The sequence below is a fragment of the Cavia porcellus genome, unplaced genomic scaffold, assembly GCF_034190915.1.
Source record: "Cavia porcellus strain 051 isolate PalLab524CR breed Dunkin Hartley unplaced genomic scaffold, mCavPor4.1 scaffold_28, whole genome shotgun sequence".
NCBI lineage: Eukaryota > Metazoa > Chordata > Mammalia > Rodentia > Caviidae > Cavia > Cavia porcellus.
Window position 1 is genome coordinate 29,505,205 of NW_026947511.1, and position 21,971 is coordinate 29,527,175.

General features: G+C 51.9%; 1 protein-coding gene across 1 annotated transcript in view; it reads left to right on the forward strand.

Moving 5' to 3' along the window:
- Positions 1–20,433, forward strand: part of Slc29a3 (solute carrier family 29 member 3) — a 34,140-nt gene extending 13,707 nt beyond the window's left edge. The window contains exons 3-6 of the mRNA XM_003473595.5: positions 5,017–5,099; positions 11,538–11,764; positions 15,512–15,674; positions 19,007–20,433. Coding sequence (XP_003473643.3) covers positions 5,017–5,099; positions 11,538–11,764; positions 15,512–15,674; positions 19,007–19,661 — 1,128 coding nt within the window. The 3' untranslated portion in view covers positions 19,662–20,433. The remainder of the gene's footprint in view (positions 1–5,016; positions 5,100–11,537; positions 11,765–15,511; positions 15,675–19,006) is intronic.
- The last annotated feature ends 1,538 nt before the right edge of the window (positions 20,434–21,971 follow it).

The window sequence follows — 21,971 nt, forward strand, 5'->3', positions numbered from 1 at the left end:
CCTGGGAACCTTCCTACCCTCTCACAGGGGTTCCTTTGGAGAACCTGGAGGTGTGGAGAAAGGGTGACACTTGGGGTGGCCTCCAGCTCTTAGCGAGCCCAGGCTTGGAGACGCCCCAAGGTCATGAGGACTCAGGCTGCAGAGCTCTGATCAGGCTCCCCACCCTCAGGGTAGCAGTGGCTCTGTCTGCTTGGAGTTTTGCAGGTGTACCTGTCTGGTTCTGAGGTCAGCTTCATGCTGCCATCGGTGCCCTGACCACCTGGTCCCTCCTGTGTGGGTCCTGTCACATTGTCCTCCCTCCCTGCCCATGCAGCCTCAGCTCCTTCATCCCTCGGCCTTACGCCTATCCTTCCTTGGACCAACACCCCAGGCACAGGGCCTTGGGGCCCACAGAAAGGACATGGCCTGCCTGTGAGGGGGCGCCGCCCCATAACCCTTACTTAACTCTCTCCCTGCCCACGAATGATATGTGCCTGGGCCCAGATCAAGGGTGCCACCCGTGACATCCGGGCCCAGAACTCCACTCTCAGAAAGCAGCGAGTTTGCATCGGCAAACTATTCTTGGCTTCAGCCTGCTCGCTGCTGCTAATTTCATGCCCCTGTGATCCAGGTAATGCTCTGTTGCCTTGAGCTGCCACCCCCAGGCTGGAATCGCTTTTTTTCACCCCACAGGAGCCCAGCTGCCTCCGCCCTGCGTTCTGGAAGTGGGGGTCACACAAGCTGCCTGGTGGAGCCACTCGGTGGCCTTCCAGGCTCTGAGGCTGCCGCAGCTCGTAACTAATTTGCTGCACTTATTTCAAAGTGCCCAAATGGCGTTCAGTGGAAAGGAAGCTTAACTAGGGTATGCCAGAGATTAAACGGGCTCATTCCAGGGCCTCCCTGCCTGGAGAAACCTCTTTACCTGGACCCTGAGCCCAGAATCAGATTCTTCCAGAAAAGCCGCGTAGCACAGAGCGTCAGTGTGTTGGGGAGTAGGAAATGCTCCCCATCAGAAAATCGGCTGCACATCTGGCTGGCAGGATCGGCTTGGTCTTAAAATTGCATTTGAAGAGCATCTCTCCCCTTTCCTGTGATCCCACACTGGGCTGAGTGTAGCAGGTAAAAACGAGTTTCCTTATCACAAGTGGATCAAATGTCCCTGTCATCCCCTGGCCAGAACAGGCTTGGTCCCATTCACCTGCCATCTGGGAGCTGCTCTGGGGTAGGTTTTGAGTCCCCAGCTCCATTCCTGAGGACATTGTGAGGACTGCAATTATTAGGAGAGAAGCCGGAAGGCTGCTCAGTGCTACCCAGCATCTTCTGTTTATTTTTTTACTTTTTGCCTTGCTGGGGGATTGAGCCCAGGGCCCCACAAATGCTAGGCACTTATTCTACCACTGAGCTGTGTCCCAGCCCTCACTTACCTTTTTAACATGGTCCCCGCTTACCACCACCATGCCCATTCATTCCTAGTGGCTGGCAGAGTTGGCAGCTTTTCTCTTAATCTTTTCTTTCTCTTGTTAGCGCTGCTCGGGTCTGTAGGCCTGTGGTCGTGCCCAGGGCAGTGGGCGGGGGCTTTGAGACTAGTGACAGCTAGCACACCTCCGCCTCTTCGATCTGTCCACCCCTGCAGGCAGAGGGAAGAGACAGTGAACTCCATCATCTGCTGCTTGGGCAGGTCACCTGAGCTGCAGGGCTGGACAGAGGAAAGACGTTGCCCACGTGGAGAGAACCACAGCTCCTGTGAATGAGCCTTCAGGGTTGGGAACCGGTCAGTGCTCACAGCTAGGACAGCCTGCAGGCCGCCAGCCTGGGCACTGGGGCAAACATGGAGGCACTGTGGTCCTCACCGTGGAGTCAGCTACTGCAGCTATGACAAGGCGACCTCAGCAAGACTGCAGAGTAGTGCAGGTGGCTCTGCCCAGCGTCGGAAAGTCCCGCTGCCAGCACCACCCAGATGTGCAGCTTTGTCAGCCTCAGGCTTCTTATGACTATGATGGGGAGTCCAGGTCTGCCTCATCCTTAACCGCTGCAGTAAGAGCAAATGGACTGGGGTCTGTGTAGGCCACATGTGAGCTGCTGTGTTCAGATGTCCTGTGGGACCCCACTTGGGTCACCTTGTGGGTGCCAAGGATGACGTTTGGCTTTGCTGCTCCCAGAGGCTGAGTATTGAGCCTCTCCTGAGCTCCAGGTAATTGCAGGGTGTAGACAACCTGGTGAGATTGTAGGGGCAGGAAGGCAGATCCAACACTCAAGGAATGAACTTTTTGTTTGTTTGTTTGTTTTGTAGTGGGGGGGATCGAACTCACACTTGCCAGGCAGGCACTGAGAACTGGGCTTTGCCCCACACTGCCTTGGAGCATTCAGAATGCCCACTGTGAGCACCTCTCATTAGCACCCTGGGGGAAGAGGAAGTTGCCTGGAGTTCTGCAGCCTTTCCTGCCTGTCCTCCAGCCATGCGTGGAATGGGCAGACAGCACAGTGGCACATAAATCTAGTCTGTTTCTTTAAATCAGCACATGCCACTTAGAAAACTCCCAGTTTCCACAGAAGACAGGCTGAAGGGCTTGGGGTACTCAGCAAGCATGGTCTTCATTCTCCTAGTGAACAAGTGCATCAGTCTCTGTGTCTGGCAGGAAATTAACCAAAGGACTGCAGTGAGCTGTCCTCGTCCTCATAGAGGAACAGGTGTACAGGAAACAGGAAGGGTGCAGTGTTCACAAAGACCCCAGTGTAGGGGCTCAGCTCTGAAACCCTGCGTGACAAAATGCTACAATGATAGTGGCTTAAACAGCATACTATTATTTCATGATTTCTGCAGGCCAATAGTCTGGGCACAGTGTGGTTGGGCCTTCTTTCTGCTTAAACCCTCAGGCTGCAAGCCAGGTGTCCACCAGGGCTGCTGTCCCAGCCAAAGGGCCACCTGGGAAAGGTCACTGTAGCTCTCATCAATATTGATAGGAACGATGACCCGGCCCCAGGTCCAAAGCAGGGAACTGGACTCAGACAATGGGAAGGGACTTAGAGTCTTATTCAGTTGTCAATATTTGAAAAGCTTTCAATATTAAAAGACATGGTCTTCTGCTTAACTGTTAACAGACCAGAACATTCAGTTACCTGGAAAATCCCCGTCCCTAAAACACTCAGGGAATCCGAGCCTTCTCGGAAGAAAGAGATTCTCCAGCCCACATGACAGTCATTCATGGGCCACTGATTGAGCAACCACAGAATGGAGGGGCCTTACCAGGTCTCCCCACTCTGCAGGCATTCTTCTCCTCTACTGCTCCCACCCAGTGCCCACCCCCACTCCCAAGGCCCAGCCACTGTGTCAGGATGGCATCGACTGACTGCCCAACTCAGCCCGGGCTCTGCTGAGCCCATCGGGGTGAACACAATGGGGCCCCAAAGGCGGAACACTATTTCTGAGGCTCATGGTTGATGGACCACTGCACATGCTGTGATTATCATTTTAATTGCAAGGCCGCCCGAGACCTTGGGTGCAGGTTTCAAAGGCCACAAAGCCCTCTGCATGCTTAAAAAAGGACTGTGGAAAGGTCTGTGCTTCTGACTCCGAGAGGCCCATTATGATATCCGTCTTTCTTAGCCTCCAGGTGGCAATCAACCCTGCCTAGAATGGAGAATCTGACTCTATATCAAGGTCGACGACAGGCCCATTTCCCCTGAGACCTGTGTGCTCAAACCCCTGGCCATTTCCATCTTCTTGAAACTCTTACCTCCTACCTGAAACTCTTTGTAACCCACCAGTCCATCTGATCTGGGGGCAAAAAAACCCTAGCAGGGAATTCTGACATCCTTTCCTGTAGTGTTCAAGCTGTTAGAAGCCTTCACACACCACCTTACACTCCCAGTGGGACATGCCACACTCTTCACTGGTGAGAAGCACATCCAGTGTTTGTTAGTGATCCTACAGCTAGCTGCCAGCTTTGGACAGTGGCAGGTGCTTGGTATGTCTTGTTGCTTGTACTTGGTATCAAAATGTTTATTAAGTTAAATTTCTTAAGCTTTCCAGAGTGGAAAACTCACCCAACTTCTATTTGCTTGATGTTTAGAGTTAAATGATATAAGTCATATAAACCCTTCCCTGTATACATCCCTCGCATGCTTAATAAACAGCAGCTCTTATCACAGCTTAGAATTCATTACCCACCTTGGGTTCATAGTTTGACCTACAGTGACCAAAGCCAAAAATGTCTTTTTGTTTTGTGGTCCTGGGATTTGAACCCTGGGCTAGGTCCTGCACGCTAGGCAATTGTTCCACCACTGAGCCATGCCCTCGGCCCCTCTAGAATCTTGTTTTTCAAGCTAGATATATTAAAGGGTGGTACACACACTGTTCAACCCATCCTCATGGATGGGCATTTCTCAGTCTCGACACACATCCAGTTTGCTCACAGCCTCTTCAGCTCTCACTGTGCCATGCTGTGATCAGAAATGTCCTCATCCTTCTGTGGCCTCCCACAGCCTTGATCATGTCCCGGAGCTGGCCAGGAAGACACCTTTTCTTCTCATCCTGGTCAGTCTAGGAGCTGCTTCCTCAAAGGACTTTGACCGTCTGTGGTAGGGCAGCAAGTCCAGAACTGGGCCTGTGTGTTTCTACACTGTCTCCTGTGGTTCTGAGAATGTGGCTGGGTCCTGACAAACCTGGGTTTTGTCACATTTTGGCAATATGTTAAGAAGGCATCGAGGGCAGAGGTTTTCCTTTTAGACATACGTAGAGTCCCCAACCACTGCCACGGCTCCTGGTAGACTGGTTGGGAGTATGGGCTTCTCTAGGGACCCAGTGTCTTGTCTTTGCTGTGATGCCAGTACTCAGCACAGCTAAGTGTTAGCACCCCTGACATCGGTGGCTGTTGGTTGAATGACAGAGTAAGTGTCTTAGGTTGGAGACGGGGGTGAGACCATGTGGACTTGAGTGCTGGGTGACTGATGACATGCTCCTGGGTGACTGATGACAGTGGGAGAAACAAAAGCAGGTCCCCAAGTGACCACAACAGCTCCCCACTTCTGTGCTTCCAGAACTACTTTGAGAGCTACCTTGCCATCGCCTCCACCGTACCCTCCCTGCTGTGCCTCGTGGCCAACTTCCTGCTGGTCAACAGGTAGGCTTCCCCAGCCCCGGGACCGGCTCCTCCTGCCCACTGCAGCTGTGCTCCTGCTTCCTCGGTAGTCACCAAGTGGGGACAGCAGCTTGGACCAGTCATCGCAAGTCAGGTCAGTCCCTGGGGGAGGCCCAGTCAGGAGCTGGATTCTCAGCTTCCAGCACACATGGTGACCCAGTCAGCAGCCAGCAGAAGAGTGTGGGCACACAGCGGCCTTCCTCCCTACTCCTCTTGAGGGGCCTGCCTGGGGACGCCATGTGGATGGCACAGTGGGCCAGGGATGAGTCCCATGGGAGCTGTTCTTTTGAGAACAGCTGGAAACTGGAGCGTCCTGCAGCCCTGGTCTTGCTCCTGCCATGGGTCACCTCACGACCCAGGGCCCAGGTGGCGGCACCAGTGGGTTTGTCTACTTCATACAGTGGGAATTTCAGACCTATAGTTGGTAAGGGTAGGGAATGCCCCATCTGAGTACACCACAGAAGAAGAATTATTTGTCAATCAGCATGGCCTGTGGACCCCATGTGTGACTCTTACTGCCCTCTTTCAGTCTAAGTTTGCAGGGCCATAGCCATAAGTGATTTGCCTGCATTTCCTGGGAGTTAACCACTGGGTGATAACAAACTTCACTGTAGTCCAGAAGCCTGGGCTTTTCTTGGCTTCGGTCCACTGAGACCTCAGTTCACTGATGGGTTTCACTCATCTCTAATCACTTTGTAAACTGCCAGGACCTCTGGTTGAACAGGATTGTACAGCAAATCTAGCCACAGGGAAGGTGCTACGATTAATTAGTGATGCCTGCCGTAGGTAAAGGGAAGGTGGGGATGGCACCAGTGCCTGTGCATGCTAAGCCTGAACAGGGCCATTTTTCCAAATATGTCATGCTATGGAGCTGTTCCATCTATTGTGTATTATGACCCCAAGCAAAGTGACTTGCATAATAGCAATAGCTAGTTCCCCTCATGCTCTGAGGTTCAGTGAGGCTTAGCTGTGGCTTTGTGTTACTTGAGCAGTTCCTGAGCTGGGGCCAGAGAGGATGCTCATCTCTCACTTGTGGGCCTCAGGGTAACAGAAGTTCATTCAGGCTGGACAGCGAGGGCCCAAGATGGCCAGGGAGAAGCTTCATGGTTTTGTAACCTCATCTCCAAAGTCATATGGTGTCACTTGCTGCACTCACCTGACCAAGGCTATCACAAAGGCCACTCAGTTCCAAGGGAACATAGATACCTCCCATGAGACGATATCTAGGAATGTGCTCCTCTGAAAACCGAGGTGCAACCTGAAAGGCAAGTGTCTGACGCACTGCGGGCCTTGACCTGCCCGGCTTCCTGGCTCTGGGGCTGCCAGTATCCTGCTGCCCCCACTGTTGAAGAGGGAAGGAAAGATGCCAAGAGCAGAGCCCTATAGACAGAGCAAGGTCCCAGGCAGTACCTGGCGGTGGGGAAGAGAGCAGCTCGGTGTTGGGGAAGCCACAGCCTCATACTATAACCTCTTTCCTCCAGCCCACTCACGATCCACTCTGTCTGCTGGCTATTGGCTCCACAGAGGAAGTTTGTCCCACTAGGATAGTCCAGGCCATCCAGGCTACTGCGTGGATGAGACCTTCTGTGCCCCACCAGCTGGGCGTCACCTCTGAATGGTAACAAGGGTACCATGCCTTGGTGACCCTTTTTGTCTGCCTAACATCTCAGGAGGGAGTTGGAGGTTTTCCCAGGTAGGTCAGGGCTTGTGCCAAGATCACAGAGGCCAAGATGGCCCGAGCTTGCATCTCCCCTGGTGCTGTCTCCTCTGTGGTCAGGAGGTCTAGCAGGTGGGAAGCAGCCCCAGGGATGGGACTCAGAGGTGGCAGCAAAGAGACCAGGAGGAAGATCACCAGTGACAGTAACATGTACTTCCAAGCAGACCTGTCCTGTACAACTTTGCCTCTACCCTTACACAGCATGGCAGGAGGAAGTTGTGACTGATTAGCGATGGGGAAACAGGCCTGCAGAACCTGTTGACAGCCAATAATGACAGCCTTAATGACAGCCATTAAGAGGGGAACCAGGATTTGTCTGAATGGAGACACCCTCTCCCTAGTCTGTACTTGGAACCTCTGGGCCATCTGAAGTCTGAATTTTGCAGCCCTTCCCTGCTCCACTCCTGGTCCAGACCCCAGAATATTGGGAAAGAAGGAGGGCACTGTGTGAGGACATGGCTCAGCATGCCCAGGAGGGACCAGCCACCCTAGGCCAGCCACTGCCCCTGCCCCTGCCTGACCTCCAGAACCAGGCCAACGGTGATGTGCAAAACTTCCCAGGCTTCCGACTGTTACCAGGCTGCAGGAGGACAGTTTGGGGCTAAGCTATTTTTTATTTAATGTGCGAGATTGAAGTGTTTCCTCCTCTCCCTCCCGGAACACCCAGACTCACTCTGACTGGCTCATCCATAATCTCCAAGTGTTTTATTATGTTAAATCTGCAGCATCATAAATACTCATGAGGAGGACTCACATTTTGGAGAGATATGAAGAAATCAGTGCCCTGGGGGCCTGAGCCCTCACTGGCAAGGGGGTGGCACAGCATCCTGGATACCACCAGCAGTCCTCTTTCAGGTTCTTCACGGTGGTGTGGCCTGCCCTAGGCTTGCAGACCAGAGCTATCACCTCAGCCATGCCCTGCCACTGCGAGGAACCCCACCACAAGCACAAGTTGTTCCCCTAAAATCCTAAGAGCATCTGCATCTTGTAGAGAGGACAGTCAAGTGTCCTGTGGGTGCTGTGGGGCAGCTTGCATGTGGAGCATTTCAGAAAGCACTATGATGGCTGGAAGGAGCACCAGGCGTGGGCCACAGGCCAGGAGCCCCTGGAAGGAGGTCCTGGTGGCTTAGGCAGTGGGTCATAGGCAGGCATGGAGGAGACCTGTGAAGATAAGGGAACCTAGGGGGACAGAAGCAGCTGTCCAAACTGCATTGCTTCGTGAAGCATTGGGTGTTTGGCTCCTCAGCCCCCCATTGCCCCACCTCCCTGTGCAGGGGTCTGAGTTAGATGTCCCCTAGTTCCTGCAAAGCCACCGTCCCATTCAAGCAATGAATGGTGATCAGCACCCGGAAGGGCGCTGATATGGCCACATTCCTGCTGGACCTTTTCATCACTGTGTCCACGAGGAAGTGGCTGGAGGCGGAGACCATCCAAGCCTGGCGGCTGTGTGCGATTCCCTGCTGCAAGGTGGGAAGCAGGTAGCACCCAGGATGTCTAGGCCAGCGTGAGAAACGGCCCCACACTGGTGGTGTTTCTTGTACATCAGTGTGTCTGTCCAGCAAATATTTAGCAGGTGCTCAAGGAACAGATTAAAACTTTGGGGTTTGTCCCCTCAACCTCTGTCTCTACTTGAATTTCTTCAAATTCAGAATCAGTTGTTGGAGACCTTGATATTATCTAGTCTGGTATGTTTCTTTTTAGAGATAAGGAGACTAGAGGCCCAGAGAGGTTTATTGTTTGCCTGAGGTCACCCAGCAGGCTGGTGGCTGAGCTAGCCAGGGCTCTTCTCTCTTAGCTAAGGCAATGTGTCTGCTGGGGGGCATGTGGGGAACACGAGGGCCTATGTGCCAGGGATGAGTATGCAGGATCACCCAGAGCATTAGGGCTAAGGCTTGAATACCAGCACCCAGGGAACCTTACAGCAGTCACTCTGGAACCCTGAGGTTCAGCTGCTCCTTCTGGTTACCCACCAACCCTGTCCTGACAGGCTCCTGCAGACCCTGGGAAGATGAGTCTTAGTGTAGATCTTAGTGGGCATCTTAGTGGGAGACTTCCTAGAAACAGACTGTGAAACTAGGGTATAGATGTGAGTAGCTAATGTGGGAGGTGAAGCTGGGAGCCCACAGAAGGCAGGGAGGAAGGAAGCATGCGGGAGAGAAGGTGCCTTGTCCTCCCAGTCCACGGACGGCAGTGCTAACCCTGCAGGATCTGAGGTGTTGGTCCACAGGCTTCCCTTCAGTGGTTGAAGGCTGCACTTAAGAATTGTTCGTTACCTGTCACCCACTAAAGTGGTAAAAGCAAGGGCACATGGCAGGAGACCAGGAGCATCGCTGGAGAGTTCCTGGCAGAGTTGTGTCCCAGTTTGAAACCCCAGTGTGTGGATATGCTTGGCAACAGATGAGAAAGACACAAAAGAGAACTTTCTGTTTCTGTAATTGAAAGTTAAAGTCCGAATGGCCTTCTGTCAGGTCTTGATTACTTTTTACTCACTGTTGAGACAAAATATCTGACATCCCAATTTAGGGAAGAAAAGGTTTATTTCTTATAGTTCTTGGAGGTTTCAGTCCATACTCAGTTGGCTCCAAGGCAGCGTGGCATGGCGGGGCGCCACTCGTGGCTGCTGAAAACAGCAAGACACAAACCAGCAGGAGAGAGAGACACACCTTCTTCGTGCAGATACATCATAGCTCCACCCCTGGGCGGGTGAAACACTCACACCACCAATCTGAGTGCTAGACAATGAACCAATCACAAATGCTAGATTTGGTTAAGTCCATAATTGCATGAGGCTTGGGACCACTGACATAAACCATGACAAGACATCATTGGGTCTAAGGAATGTCTTCCTGCACTGACACCGGGTCTGTGTCTTTGCATTGTCCCATTGTCTATGCAGCCTCGCCCCTACACAGCTGGCCAAGGAACAGTGAGCAGCCTAGACATACTCAGAGAAAGCTGTCCACCAGCTTCCATGTATCAGTCTTGGGGAAGCCCGAATGGTGTGGTGTGGGTTCCATGCTAATCTCTGACCCATTTAGTAGTCAGAAGCATTGGCAGTATGACTGCCCTGCCAGTTCTGGTGCCATGTCTGAGGCTGGGTTGTTGTGGGGGACATGATTGGCACCTTCTCAGGATGAGTTGACATAGAGGATACTCCCAGGGCAGACAAAGATCCTGCACCCACTCAGTGCCCCTCTGGGTATCAAGTCCTTAGCTGCTCAGAGTGGATGAGTTCCTCTAGGGCAAGGCTGTGCATTTCTCCATCCTCTGCCCCATCTCATCTGCAGCCAGAGTACTTCATTAGTTCCCTGGACACACATGTTCATCCTTCCAGCCCAGCTTAGGTACCACTTCCAGGTAGTGGCCCCCCCTGTCTCCCAGGATGGGGTTTGTACCTATCCTGTGTGCCTCTGTCTGGGGCACTTAGCACTGTGGACAACAGTGTCTCAGTTGCTCGGCCCTGTGTCCCGCACACCCCATAGTCTTTGACACTCAGTAGTTGCTGGATGCAGGTTTGCAGAATGAGCTCCCCATGACCACAGTGAGCAAGAGGTGGAAGCCCAGCATCCGGGGTTCCCCTTCCAGCTTCCTCCGACTCCTCAAGCTCCAGGCTCCCCCTTACCCTTCACAAAGCCTACACAGCACCACTGAGGATCGGAGGAGGCTCAACTTAGCTTAGGGCCACGAAAGCACTTGGCAAGCATCCTTTGCTTTCTCCCTGCGCCTCACTTCACACCTATTCATGTACATAGATCTCTGTATTTTCTACCTTTCAAGTTTGTCCTTTTTTATATGGAAAAATCTGCGTGTATCTAATCTGGCCTTTCTCTCAGCTACCCCCCTCCACACACACACATTGGTTAGCAGGAAAATGAACTAAACACTCAATCTGGTTTCTAGTTTAGTCTAATCTGATGATTGAAACAGCCTTGGAGGTGATGCTGTCTCTCCTAGAATAAAAATGAGCCCTTTCTCCAAGAGCCTTCTTCCTGCCTTCCTGCCTGGGTGGGGGCTGGGAGGAGTGGATGGCTGGGATGTGGGGTGGCATGAGGGGCATCAGGGGTTCCTGGCCCTGGGCAACACTAGCTTATGCCATCCAGTATTGTTTGTTCCGGAGAGGGCAGTGGAGCATTGTTCTCAGAGCACAGACAGGAGCCAGGCCCTGGGGTCATGGTTGAGTGACCTTGAGCAAATTCCTTACTGTCACGGACTATAGCTTCATTTCCACATCAGCAGGCTGTAGGAGAACAGCTTCCTGACAGAGGTGCAAGGGAGAGAGCGAGGGAGACATAGAAACCACTTAGGAGGGTGCCTGGCACAGGGAGCAGGCTAAGGACTGCCTGTGCGCCGTGACGACGATGCTGATGATGATGGTGGTGGCGGCCGCTTGCCCTCCCCCACACTGCACAGCTGAGTCTGAGTTTTGGGAGGAGGAAGCCCAGGGGTCACTGTGTTGTCTGAGCAATGGACAAAGCCAGCAAAAGTGCAGTACTGTGGAAGACTTGCCTGGATCCCACTCGTGAACTTCATAGCCAGTAGTAGGAGCTGTGTCCACTGTGTGTCCCCTCCCCAGTCAGCGCCCCTCAAGAGGCAGCTCTCTGAGAGGCTGAAACCAGGGTGCTCAAACCACTTTCCAAGGCCACATGGCTTGTGAACAAGAGGGTAGGAGGGGACATCTAATCACTTCTGGCATCCTCACCCAGGGTTCCTGTCCAGGTCCGCGTCCTGGCCTCCCTGGTCGTCACATTGTCCATTTTTGTGGTGATGTCTGTGCTGGTGAAGGTGGATACTTCCTCCTGGACCCGGGGCTTCTTTACGGTCACCATCATCTGCATGGCCATCGTCAGTGGTTCTGCCACCATCTTCAACAGCAGCGTCTTCGGCCTGACCGGCTCCTTCCCCATGAGGAATGCGCAGGCGCTGATATCAGGTGACAGCTGGTCATGCAGCTGCCAGGTTCTTCGGGGCCTGGGGAGGAACATGGGGGTTACCCATGGTCTTTCAGAAAAGGAAACGTGTGCTGTGTGCCTTTCCGCTTCCTATGGTTGTGAGAAAAACCACCCCGGACTCTGGCTTAGTTTATTTTGGTCACAGATCTGTGATGTGGGCAGGGACAGCCCTTTTCGGCTCCTCTCCATGTGGGCCTTGCCATGGCTGTGTGGGCTTCCTTGGACATGGTGTGTGGTCACAGAATAAGTGTCCCCAAAGGCCGAGGCACAGCTTTATTTTCAACTTGGTCATATAGGGTTACTTCCACCACAGTCACGAGTTCCACTAGACTCAAGACAACAGGGACCCTGGCAGTGACCAAGGAAATCAGGCTGGAGGCACAGGTGGGGAGGGAGCCCGCATGGCAGCCAATTTGCCATTGAGGTGCAGGGTCTGAGACCAGTCTTCTCCTCTCTCCTTCCCTCCTCCTCCTCTAGTCCTCCCTTCTCCTGTTTCTCTTGTTTTTCCTCTTTTCCCTCTTCTGCTTTTTCTTTTCATACCTTATAGAGGAGTTACCCTGTCCCAGGGACTCAAAGATGACTGAGCATGCATCCTCAAAGAGCTGACAGAGGAGGGAGCAATCTCCCTGGTCCCCCAGGCTGTGAGGTTCCCGGAGCTTGCTCACACTCAGTTGGCCCCAGCCACTAACTGGAGTTGCCATGAGGATGCTACGCCTGTTAGAGGCGCCGTGGCTGCTTTGTCTCTTCCACACAACCCCACCATGTAAACAGAGCTGATTCTGTCAACATCTGTGCCTTCCTGTGAGACCTTGGCCCCCAAAGCAAGGTGGAGGAGTGCTTTGAACAGTATCCCCCTGGGAAGAAGATTGCACAGGGAATCTGTACCACGCCCATTAGTTATCAGTGCCGGTTAGGACGGCACAGGCTAACTAGGAACCTTGACAAGCAGATGTCCCCCTCCCCACACCACACCAGTGCCAGACATCACTAATAGATCTCTATCTTTCCCTCTGAGCCTCTAAATCCTTCTCCACACAGCACTTGAGGCAATTACTCTCCACGGATCAGAGTCAAGATGTAAGCTGCAGTCTGTTTGCCATTTTTGATATAGGATTAAGCTCCTAGCTCTATCCTGGGAAACCCTTGGGCCCAAAATAAAATCAAAATGAACTCGTTGCTAAGTTTCCCAAGTATAGTCAACATGCTCCTAGCAACACTTCAAGAAAGGTATGTCTGGGCCGAGGGAAGTGGCTATCACACGTTAATCCCTTCTGTCACCCCTTGCTTCAAAAAGAGCTCTTATCCTGCATCTCCTTCCATTCTGCTGGAGTAATCTTCCATGTAACTTCAGCCATGCCAGCCACCCGGCCGGGAGTCAACCACTACACAAACACACCACTTATTTTGGTAATGGCCCTTTCGGTCTGTCCTCCACTGCCCAACCTTCCAGGACTGAGAGTCTCCTGTGAATTTTTCAGAAAATCCAGTTTTACAAAGAGGCGATAGCCTGACATGGTGGCACATGCCTGTAATCTCAGCACTCAAGGAGACTGAGGCAGGAGGGTTGTGTGTTTTAAGTCCAGGCTGGGTGATTTAGCAATTTAGCAAAACCTCTTCTCAAAATTTAAATAGATAAGTAGGTGGGGAAGTTTAGTACTTAGACCTCAGCATCAGTCACCAAGATTCCCCGCCATGGCATAGCTGTGCTAGGCCATCATGGCATGTGACACCCCAGAACATCAGAGGGGTCCCGAGCTCCCAGAGACCCCCACCCCCCCTGTTTCTTTCTGTCCAGAGGAGCCCATCTGTGAATTCTGCACATGTTGGCATCTGAGAAACAATTCATTTGTTTTGTGCTGGTGTTTTTTTTCAAATCCCTCATTTGCATGCATTTCCATAAATGATGAGATAAAAGTAGGGAGTCATGAAGGATGAGCTCCCGGAGGCCTGCTTGGCTGCTGACGATAATATTGTGAATTCTCTCCGAGTGGGAAAGGGAGGGGCAAATCAATAGGCAGGATGTTCAGATCGCTTCCTCGGGCGGCCACCGCATGTCGTACTGTGTGTCACCCCACTTCTTACAGAACGCCCAGGTGGGGATTACTGCTTCTCAGAAGTGGGCACCCTCTTGGCAAAGGGTTTACCCTGTTGTTACTGCTTTGATGTAGGAAGGACAGAAATAGCCCAGTACCTAATTGGAATCAGAGAGGATTTATTTGGTGTTTGTTGCTTCTCTGTGTCGGGCACTGTTCTGAGTACTTCACATGTAATAATCCTCTTAATCTTCCTAACAGCCCTCAGAGGTGGGCACCATTAACAGCCCATTTTATAGATGAGGAAGCAAAGGCACAGAGAGGTTAAGGGACTTGCTGAAGGTCACACAGCCAGAAGTAATAGAGCCAGGAGTCGGTGCTCTTAATCACTCTGCTAATGTGTACTATGCTTTTCCTGAAGCACTAGTTTCTGGCCCCATGCAAGCCAGTAGAACTCATCCTGGGGAAGTTAGGGGCAATGCTCATCCATCAGGGCCAGGGACTGTTATCGGGGCCCCACAGAGATGTGAAGTAGTGTGAGTGAGTCACTGGTGGTGGACAGGGCTTCGTCCGTCCCTTTGCACAACAGTGGGCAGAAAAGTGGAGCCACACAAACCCTCTCGCCCTTGGCTGTGGGCAGTGTGCCTTCCCTTTGAGGCTGGGCTTAGCTCCTGGTGTGCTAAGGGAGCCGATGTGCCATGCAGCCCATCAGACACAGACCCAGCCACTTCTAGCACTGAGAACTGCAGTTCGGTCCTGTTTCCCCTTGTTGCAGTCTTGTGTGATGAGCAGGGTGCACATTGACCCCATTTTCTGGGCCCGTAGACAGTCTGGGGAGAGTCTGCCCACACAGCAAGACTCTCAAGCCTTGTGACTCTTGGCTAGCACAAGTTGACTCCTCGTGGCTGGATGATCAAAAAACAGATACCCTGACTCCCAGAAGGAACCACATGATTGTGGTCAGGAAGGGAACCAATACTTGATGACAGTCTGCTGTGTCCCAGGTCCTTTCCCAGTGTCATCTGTCAGTCTTCAAGGCAGCTATGTGAGCCAGCCGGGTCTTGTTGCCATTTCACACACGAGCAAACTATGGCCCAGAGAATTCACAAGAGCACCAGGGTCACAGCCAACCCGAGATGGAGTAGATGTCATGTGTACATCTGGTGGGCTCCTGGAGTCACTGTCCTTTCTCTGGGTTGAGCTGCCTAGCAAGTGAAGGGTGGTAGGTAGCCATGAGAGATGTGGCGGGCACCTGGTCACACGGGTCACATGCATGGAAGCGCTTGGCAAAAACAGTGTTCCTTGGCAGGGGCTATGTACTGTGCAAGTGTGCATGTGCATGTGAGTGAGGCGTGTGAGCAGCAGTGTGGGTGAAGGAAGGATGTCCCCCGATAGGATAGCCGTGGAGGCTGCAGGCAGAGCTGAGGCGGGCCACCCAGAGCCGCACCCAAGCCTCCTAGAAGGACAAGAAACAGAAGGAGAGGGACCAGGTGAGAGCCAGGGAGCAGCCCTACCTCCAAAATCTGACCACTTGGGCCGGGACCCTTCCTGTCTGCTGTGGCCTCAGAGTAGTGAGAATTTAGGCACTTTTCACCTGGCGGGGGCAGTTTTTATTTTGGTCTGAACAGAGGTCCCGCAGCTGTGCCTCCGCACATGCACCCTGACCTTCTCTGTGCTGTCCTCTGCTCCCCACAGGAGGAGCCATGGGAGGCACCATCAGTGCTGTGGCCTCGCTAGTGGACCTGGCCGCATCCAATGATGTGAGGGACAGCGCTCTGGCCTTCTTCCTGACGGCAGTCGTCTTCCTGGGGCTCTGCATGGGGCTGTACCTGCTGCTGCCAAGGCTGGAGTATGCCAGGTGAGGACCTGCGGCTGCCCCCGCTGCTCCGTGCGCAGGGCCCTTCCTTCTTCCTCACCTCATTGCATTTGATGTCCGGCTCTTGGTTTATTGCCAGTCCCCGCAGGAGCAGAATGTGAGTTCCATGAGGGTGGAGTCTCCTGTGAGCTTTGTTCTCTGTGTTCCCGGGCCTCCACCTGTGTCTGGCTGGAAGCACTGGCTGACGTAGACCTTGGATCAGAGGGCTGGGGATATAGCTCAGTGCTGTAAGAGCCTGCCTGGCAAGTGTGAGGTTGTGAGTTCCATCCCTGGTTAAAAAAAAACCTGGACATGGTGACTCACGCTTGTAATCCCAGCGCTTGGGAGGCTGATGTTGCAAGTTCAAAATCAGTGAGCGCAAGGCCAGCCTGAACTGCATAGCAACACCCTGCCTCAAAAAAACAACAAAAAAAAGAAAGACCCTGGATCGGACTGGATCCTCAAGCAGTTGAAGTTTGCAAGTTTGGGGACAGGGAAAGCAGGCAGCAGAAGTGAGGACTTAGCCATAATAATGATAAAAGGTCACACAGTGGTACATGCCTATAATCCCAGCATTCCGGGAGGCTGACAGGAGGATTGCAAGTTCAAGCCCAGCCTGGGCAACTCAGCAACTTATGGAGACCCAGTCTCAAAATAAAAATTAAAAAGGGCTGGGGATGAAGGTCAGTGTGAAGACCCCAAGTTCAACCCTCAGAGAGAGAGAGAGAGGAAGAAAGTTAGCTCTGATTCTCTGGCCCGCCCCTGCTCCAGGAGCAAGCTCAGCCACGCTGCGAGTGTCAAATCTCACCACTTAATACTCACACGCCCTTTTCCTCATACACTGATATTCATTATTATTCCAGTGCACAAATTAGAAAACCAAGGATCAGGGCAGCTGACTTACTTGCCTGAGTCCTGCAGCAGGCAGGCAGTAGAGCCAGGATTTGATCACAACTCCTGATCTTTCCTTCTAATCACCCGCTTCCCTGTGGGGCTTCTCTCCGCCCTCAGGATCCCTTCTCATGCCTTGAGACTCTTCTGCTTTCTGTCTCTACTTCCTCCTTTTCCTTTCTTGCTTTCTGCTCTTTTTTTAAAAAAAGTCTTGGGCCTTCTCTCATGTTCTATTCTTTTTAAAGCATAGCCTCCAGGCATGGACAAACTCATGAGCCAGAACTGCCCCACTATGCTACCATGTCAGCAACCCTGTGAGTCCTGAGGTCTTGCTGCCTCACTGGTGGTCCCAGGCAGCCTGGCACCTTGGGTGCTTATGATTTGTCTTTTTTAATTTTGAAACAGTGTCTTGCTATGTAACCCAAGTTAACCTCCAACTCACAACCCTCCTGCCTCAGCTTCCTGAGTACTGAGATTATAGGCACCTGTCACCACACCCTCTATGAAAATATTTTTGAATCCTTGAATAAATGAAGGGGCAGAGAATCACCCACTCTTGCTCTTCTCTATATTTGTTTTGAGAGTGCTTTGGTGCATCTGTTGCCAGTAGTATAGCCAACCTGCCCCTGTCACCTGGGACTTTTTAAAGCAAAGCAAGACAGCTGGTCACCTATTTCCACTGCATTTGGGCAGGCCAAGCCTTGGAGCTGAGCACCTGAGAAGAAACCTCCAGGGCCTGCTACCTATGCAGCTTCTGTTGCTCTCCTAATTAAAACCCAGGCTGAGAGTCCTGGTTTTGCAGAAACCCACCAAGGATGACAGGTGGTTCCCACAGAGAGCTGAGCTCCTGGAGCTTCGCGGATGAACTCTGACTTGAGAGGAGGCCAGCAGGGCTCACTGGGGAGGGGAAGGAACTGTAGACTGGAGGAACTTAGCAGGAGGAGCTAGGGCCAGAAGTTGTTAGTGGACAGCTTCCACAGAGCCAGAGCCACTGAAGGAGAGGACCTGGAGCTGTGGTCAGATATTTGAAAAAAAAATCCAAATGCCACATGGAGATTAAGAGCTGCTTACTAGGGTGGGCAAGAGTAGTTCAGGGAAGAGATAAATTGGTACTCCTTATGCAGACAGCACTTTATAAATATCTATAAAAATTTTAAAGGTACAAACCTTTTGAGACTTTTTTTTTGGTACCAGGGATCGAACTCACACTTTGCGCTGCCAGGCAGGCGCTTATGCTGCTCAGCTAAATCCCCGGCCCAGGTGCAAACCTTTTAATCCAATAATCCACTCTTGTAGAAACCTGCCCTACCAAAATATTGGGATACACATGTAAAGGTTTATGTGTAGGGAAATCCATTGCACTATTACTGGTAGGAGTGAAAAATTAGAACCAACCTAAATGTCCATCTATGGGGGAGCAGTTGGGATGTGTATGAGACACCGAACCATCATCCAGCAACTCAGTAGAGAGGGGACACAGGGCCATGTGTCCCTGTGGAGGAAGACAGGCACAGGGTAGTGTCCTTTATTTACTGATGCAATCAGTAAAACTGAGACTGGGGAGCTACCCCTGGACAAAAAAAGACAAAAGAAAATGAAGACTTCCAGGCCAGAAAGCTTATTGCATTCATGTATACAAGCAAACTTTCTCTGGGTCCTTATTTGGAAAAAATCAACTGTGTACCAAAAATAAAAAAAGTTATGAGACAGAAGGGAAAAGGGGATACTGCCTAGATAACTGATGCTTTTTTGAAGATTGCATATCTGTTTAACTCCTGCAGTATAAGACAATATGTGCATTGGAAGAAAGAATTTGCAAACCATGTGTCTGGTAATGGGCTAATATCCAAAATAGATAAGGAACTCAATAGCAAGAAAAGAACCTAGTTAAAAAATGGGCAAAGGCCCTACATAAATATTCTTCAAAAATGACATGCAACTGGCCAACAGATGTGAAAATGCATTATGGATAATATATATATATATATATATGCATTTAAGAGGAATAGTTATGCATGATTTAGTTTTTATGATTTTAAAATTTCATATTTTAAGATGCTATTTGATTTCTACCTCCCTCCTCCAAAACAGAAACAGATGAGCCAAGAAAGGAGCCTCAGCTCAATTCATGATGGTCAGGGCTGGTCTTTTCTGTCCCTGCTTGTGGCATAGCCACCACCACTGACCCAGAGACTAGCCTGGCAGGCAGACTGGAAATAGCAGGCTGGAAACAGCCTCGCCTGGCCACCCACACCAGCATAAATCATCTCAGGGAATCTGGGCTGGTGGATGCTCCAAGGCCTAGGCTTTGTGTTCTGGGCCTGCAGGTGCTGCTCTGGGCACTCACTGTGGCTGCACAGAATCCGAGGTCTCCCACCCTCATCCCTGGAAGTCCCAAACAAACTCTGTGGTGGCCTCTAACCACACTACTCTCCTCCCTGCAGGTACCACATGAAGTCTGTTGGTCCTGTCCATGTGTTTTCTGGTGAAGAGGGACTGACACCGGACTCCCTCCATTCTCCTTTGGTGGCCTCCAAGTCCGTTGAGTCCCACACGCCACCCCTGAGACCCATCCTAAAGAAGACCGCTGGCCTGGGCTTCTGCATTATCTACTTGTTCTTCGTCACCGCCCTCATCTTCCCTGCAATCTCCACCAACATCGAATCCCTCCACAAGAGCTCGGGCTCACCGTGGACTACCAAATTCTTTGTGCCCCTCACCACCTTCCTCCTGCTCAACTTCTCGGACCTATGCGGCCGGCAGATCACAGCGTGGATCCAGCTGCCAGGCCCCAACAGCAAGGTGCTCCCTGTGCTGTCACTGCTGCGCACTGGCCTCATCCCGCTCTTCGTGTTGTGTAACTACCAGCCCCGCGTCCACCTGACCACGGTGGTCTTCCAGTCAGACATCTACCCCATGCTCTTCACTTGCCTGCTAGGGCTGAGCAATGGCTACCTCAGCACCCTGGCTCTCATCTATGGGCCCAAGATTGTGCCCAGGGAGCTGGCTGAGGCCACCGGGGTGGTAATGTCCTTTTACATATATGTGGGCTTGATGCTGGGCTCAGCCTGCTCGGCCCTACTGGAGCATCTCATCTAGGAGGGGCGGCAAGAACATCCGTGCTGAATGAGGCTTTGGGCCCCTGGGTGATGGGGCTGTGAGGCCAAGGGCTCACAGGGCATGGAGGGAAGGCTGGTGTTTTTCTTGGTGCAGAGAACAGAGCATGTTTGGGTCTCTGCCCTCCCAAGATGCCAGCGAGCCATGTCCTTGCCCATCCTGTATAAGGAGAAACATTCCAGACCCTTTAACATGACTCATAAGGATTATGTGAAGAAGACAATTACAAAGAGGGAAATCACCTTCATAGCTGAAGGACACTTCAGTGTTTGAATCTGAGTTGCCACTAGTCCAGAACCCATTGGTGATATGCTGCAGTCTCCCAGAAAGATGGCAGAGAGTCTCAGCCCTCTCTTCTCTGATGGGGACCCCGTGGAGTAGAGTGGAGGTCCCCCTGGGATGGCCAGTCCTCAGGCTCAAGTCCAAACCAGCACAGACCACTGGTTCTCTGGGTGAGCTGGTACTCACCAGCCAGACTGGAAAGCCCAGAGAGATGGGTTTTCCTTTCTGAGTCCTTCCTGCCTTCCACAGGCTCTGGAGCCCTCCCTGGGCCAGGGTGCAAGCTCATCAGGCCTAGGTTCATTATGACTTGGTGGGTTACGGCTTGGGCCAGGGTGCAAGCTCATCAGGCCTAGATTCATTATGACTTGGTGGGTTATGGCCTGGACCAGGGCAGAATCTTTTAACATTTATGTTTACAGTCTATCAAGACCATTGGTTCAAGGGCCCAATAAATCCTGGAGTATTCAATGCAGCCTTACTGTGTCAGTATTGGTTAGGGTCTTGGCAAGAGGCAACTTACTGCAATTGGGTGATTTGGGGCTTTTTCTTTTTTTTTCTTTTTGGCTTTATTTCTATCAGTACATGTTTGCGGTTTATGTTTACATTCCTTTGGGGTATTGGTACATGTCTGTTATACATCTTAATTCTATTTTCATCCCTTCTCTTCCCCTCCATTTCTTGGTCCCTTTCTTTTTTGCAAAAATCCTATTTCTTGAGGACATTATAAAAGTAGGTGGAGGAATCCCAAGAGATGGTATGCACTGCTCAAGAATGGTAACGGCGAGGCTCTTCCTCCTAGGCCTGGAGGAAGAGGGGAAGGTAGAGTGACCCTGGAGCCTGAAGATGTGACCTTGTGATCTTGGGGTGAGCAGGGCCACCTCCAGCCTGCTGAGCCTGTAGCAGGAGCTGAGGATTCTTTTCTGCCCTGCCCTGCCTCCTGTTTTCCTCTCCGTGTCCCTGAAGACTGAGCCACAGTCAGCAGCAGGTGAGGAAGGTGATAAAAGGAAGTGGCCAGGGAGCCAGCAGGTAAGCACACCGCAGTCCCAAGCCTCACAGCCCAGCTGGCACCCGGGGTTTCTCAGGTGCCCACTTTAAAGGTGTCCAGGGGCTCTCAAGCTTTGTTTGGCAGAGCTCAGGTAGCCCTGTTCTGGATCGGATCTGGTAGTTAAGAATGTTGAAGTGTGGCTTCCAAAGCCAGTGCCCAGGTTGCCTGGGGAGACTGCAGCCAGCTATTTTTTTTTTTTTTGTTGTTGTTGTTGTTTTTTTTGTCTTTTTCATTTTTATCGGTACCGGGGATCGAACTCACAACCGCCTGCTTGCAAGGCAGGTGCTTATGCCGCTGAGCTAAACCCCCAGCCCCAAGCCCTGCTATTTGTAATGACTGACACATATAGGAATTTGGATTCTGAGGTGCCTCGAAGGCACCCACAAAGGGGTTCCCCAGGAAAAGAGGCTCCTTTGGGACCAGACACATGGAACTGATCAGTCTAAGAGCTTTTTCATAAGACCACCAAGCAGCCCCCAGAAGAGGCAGCCTCAAGAGCTATGAAGGAGCCCAGTCCCCCAGGGAGGCTGTGCCGAGTGTCCTGTGGACGGCTGATTAAACCGGAAAGCAATGGTAATCCACCCGGTGGCAGCGGCTTATATCCCCCCACCGTCGCAGTCTGGTTCACACTCACTCTCCGTGGCTGCAGAATTGAAGCAGACACCCTTGAGAGGTTTTCTCAACTTGATAGCTACTAAAAAGAAAAAAAAAGAAAGAAGAGAAAAAAGCACTCTTCCCTCCCTGGTAGGAGTCCAGCCCTGCCCCACCCCACCATGGTACGGCTAGTGCGGGGCGTGGGTCTGGCTGGTGACTCATGTAGCACATGCCTGTGTTAAAGCAAAAGAGGAGTGTGTGAGCTGCCCACAGGAGACCACCCTGGAGATGACAGCAAGACGCAGTGGGTGACTCATGCCGTCAGGGCAGGGTAGCCGGAAGTGGAGGAGGCGTCCTTGTTAGAGAAGTGA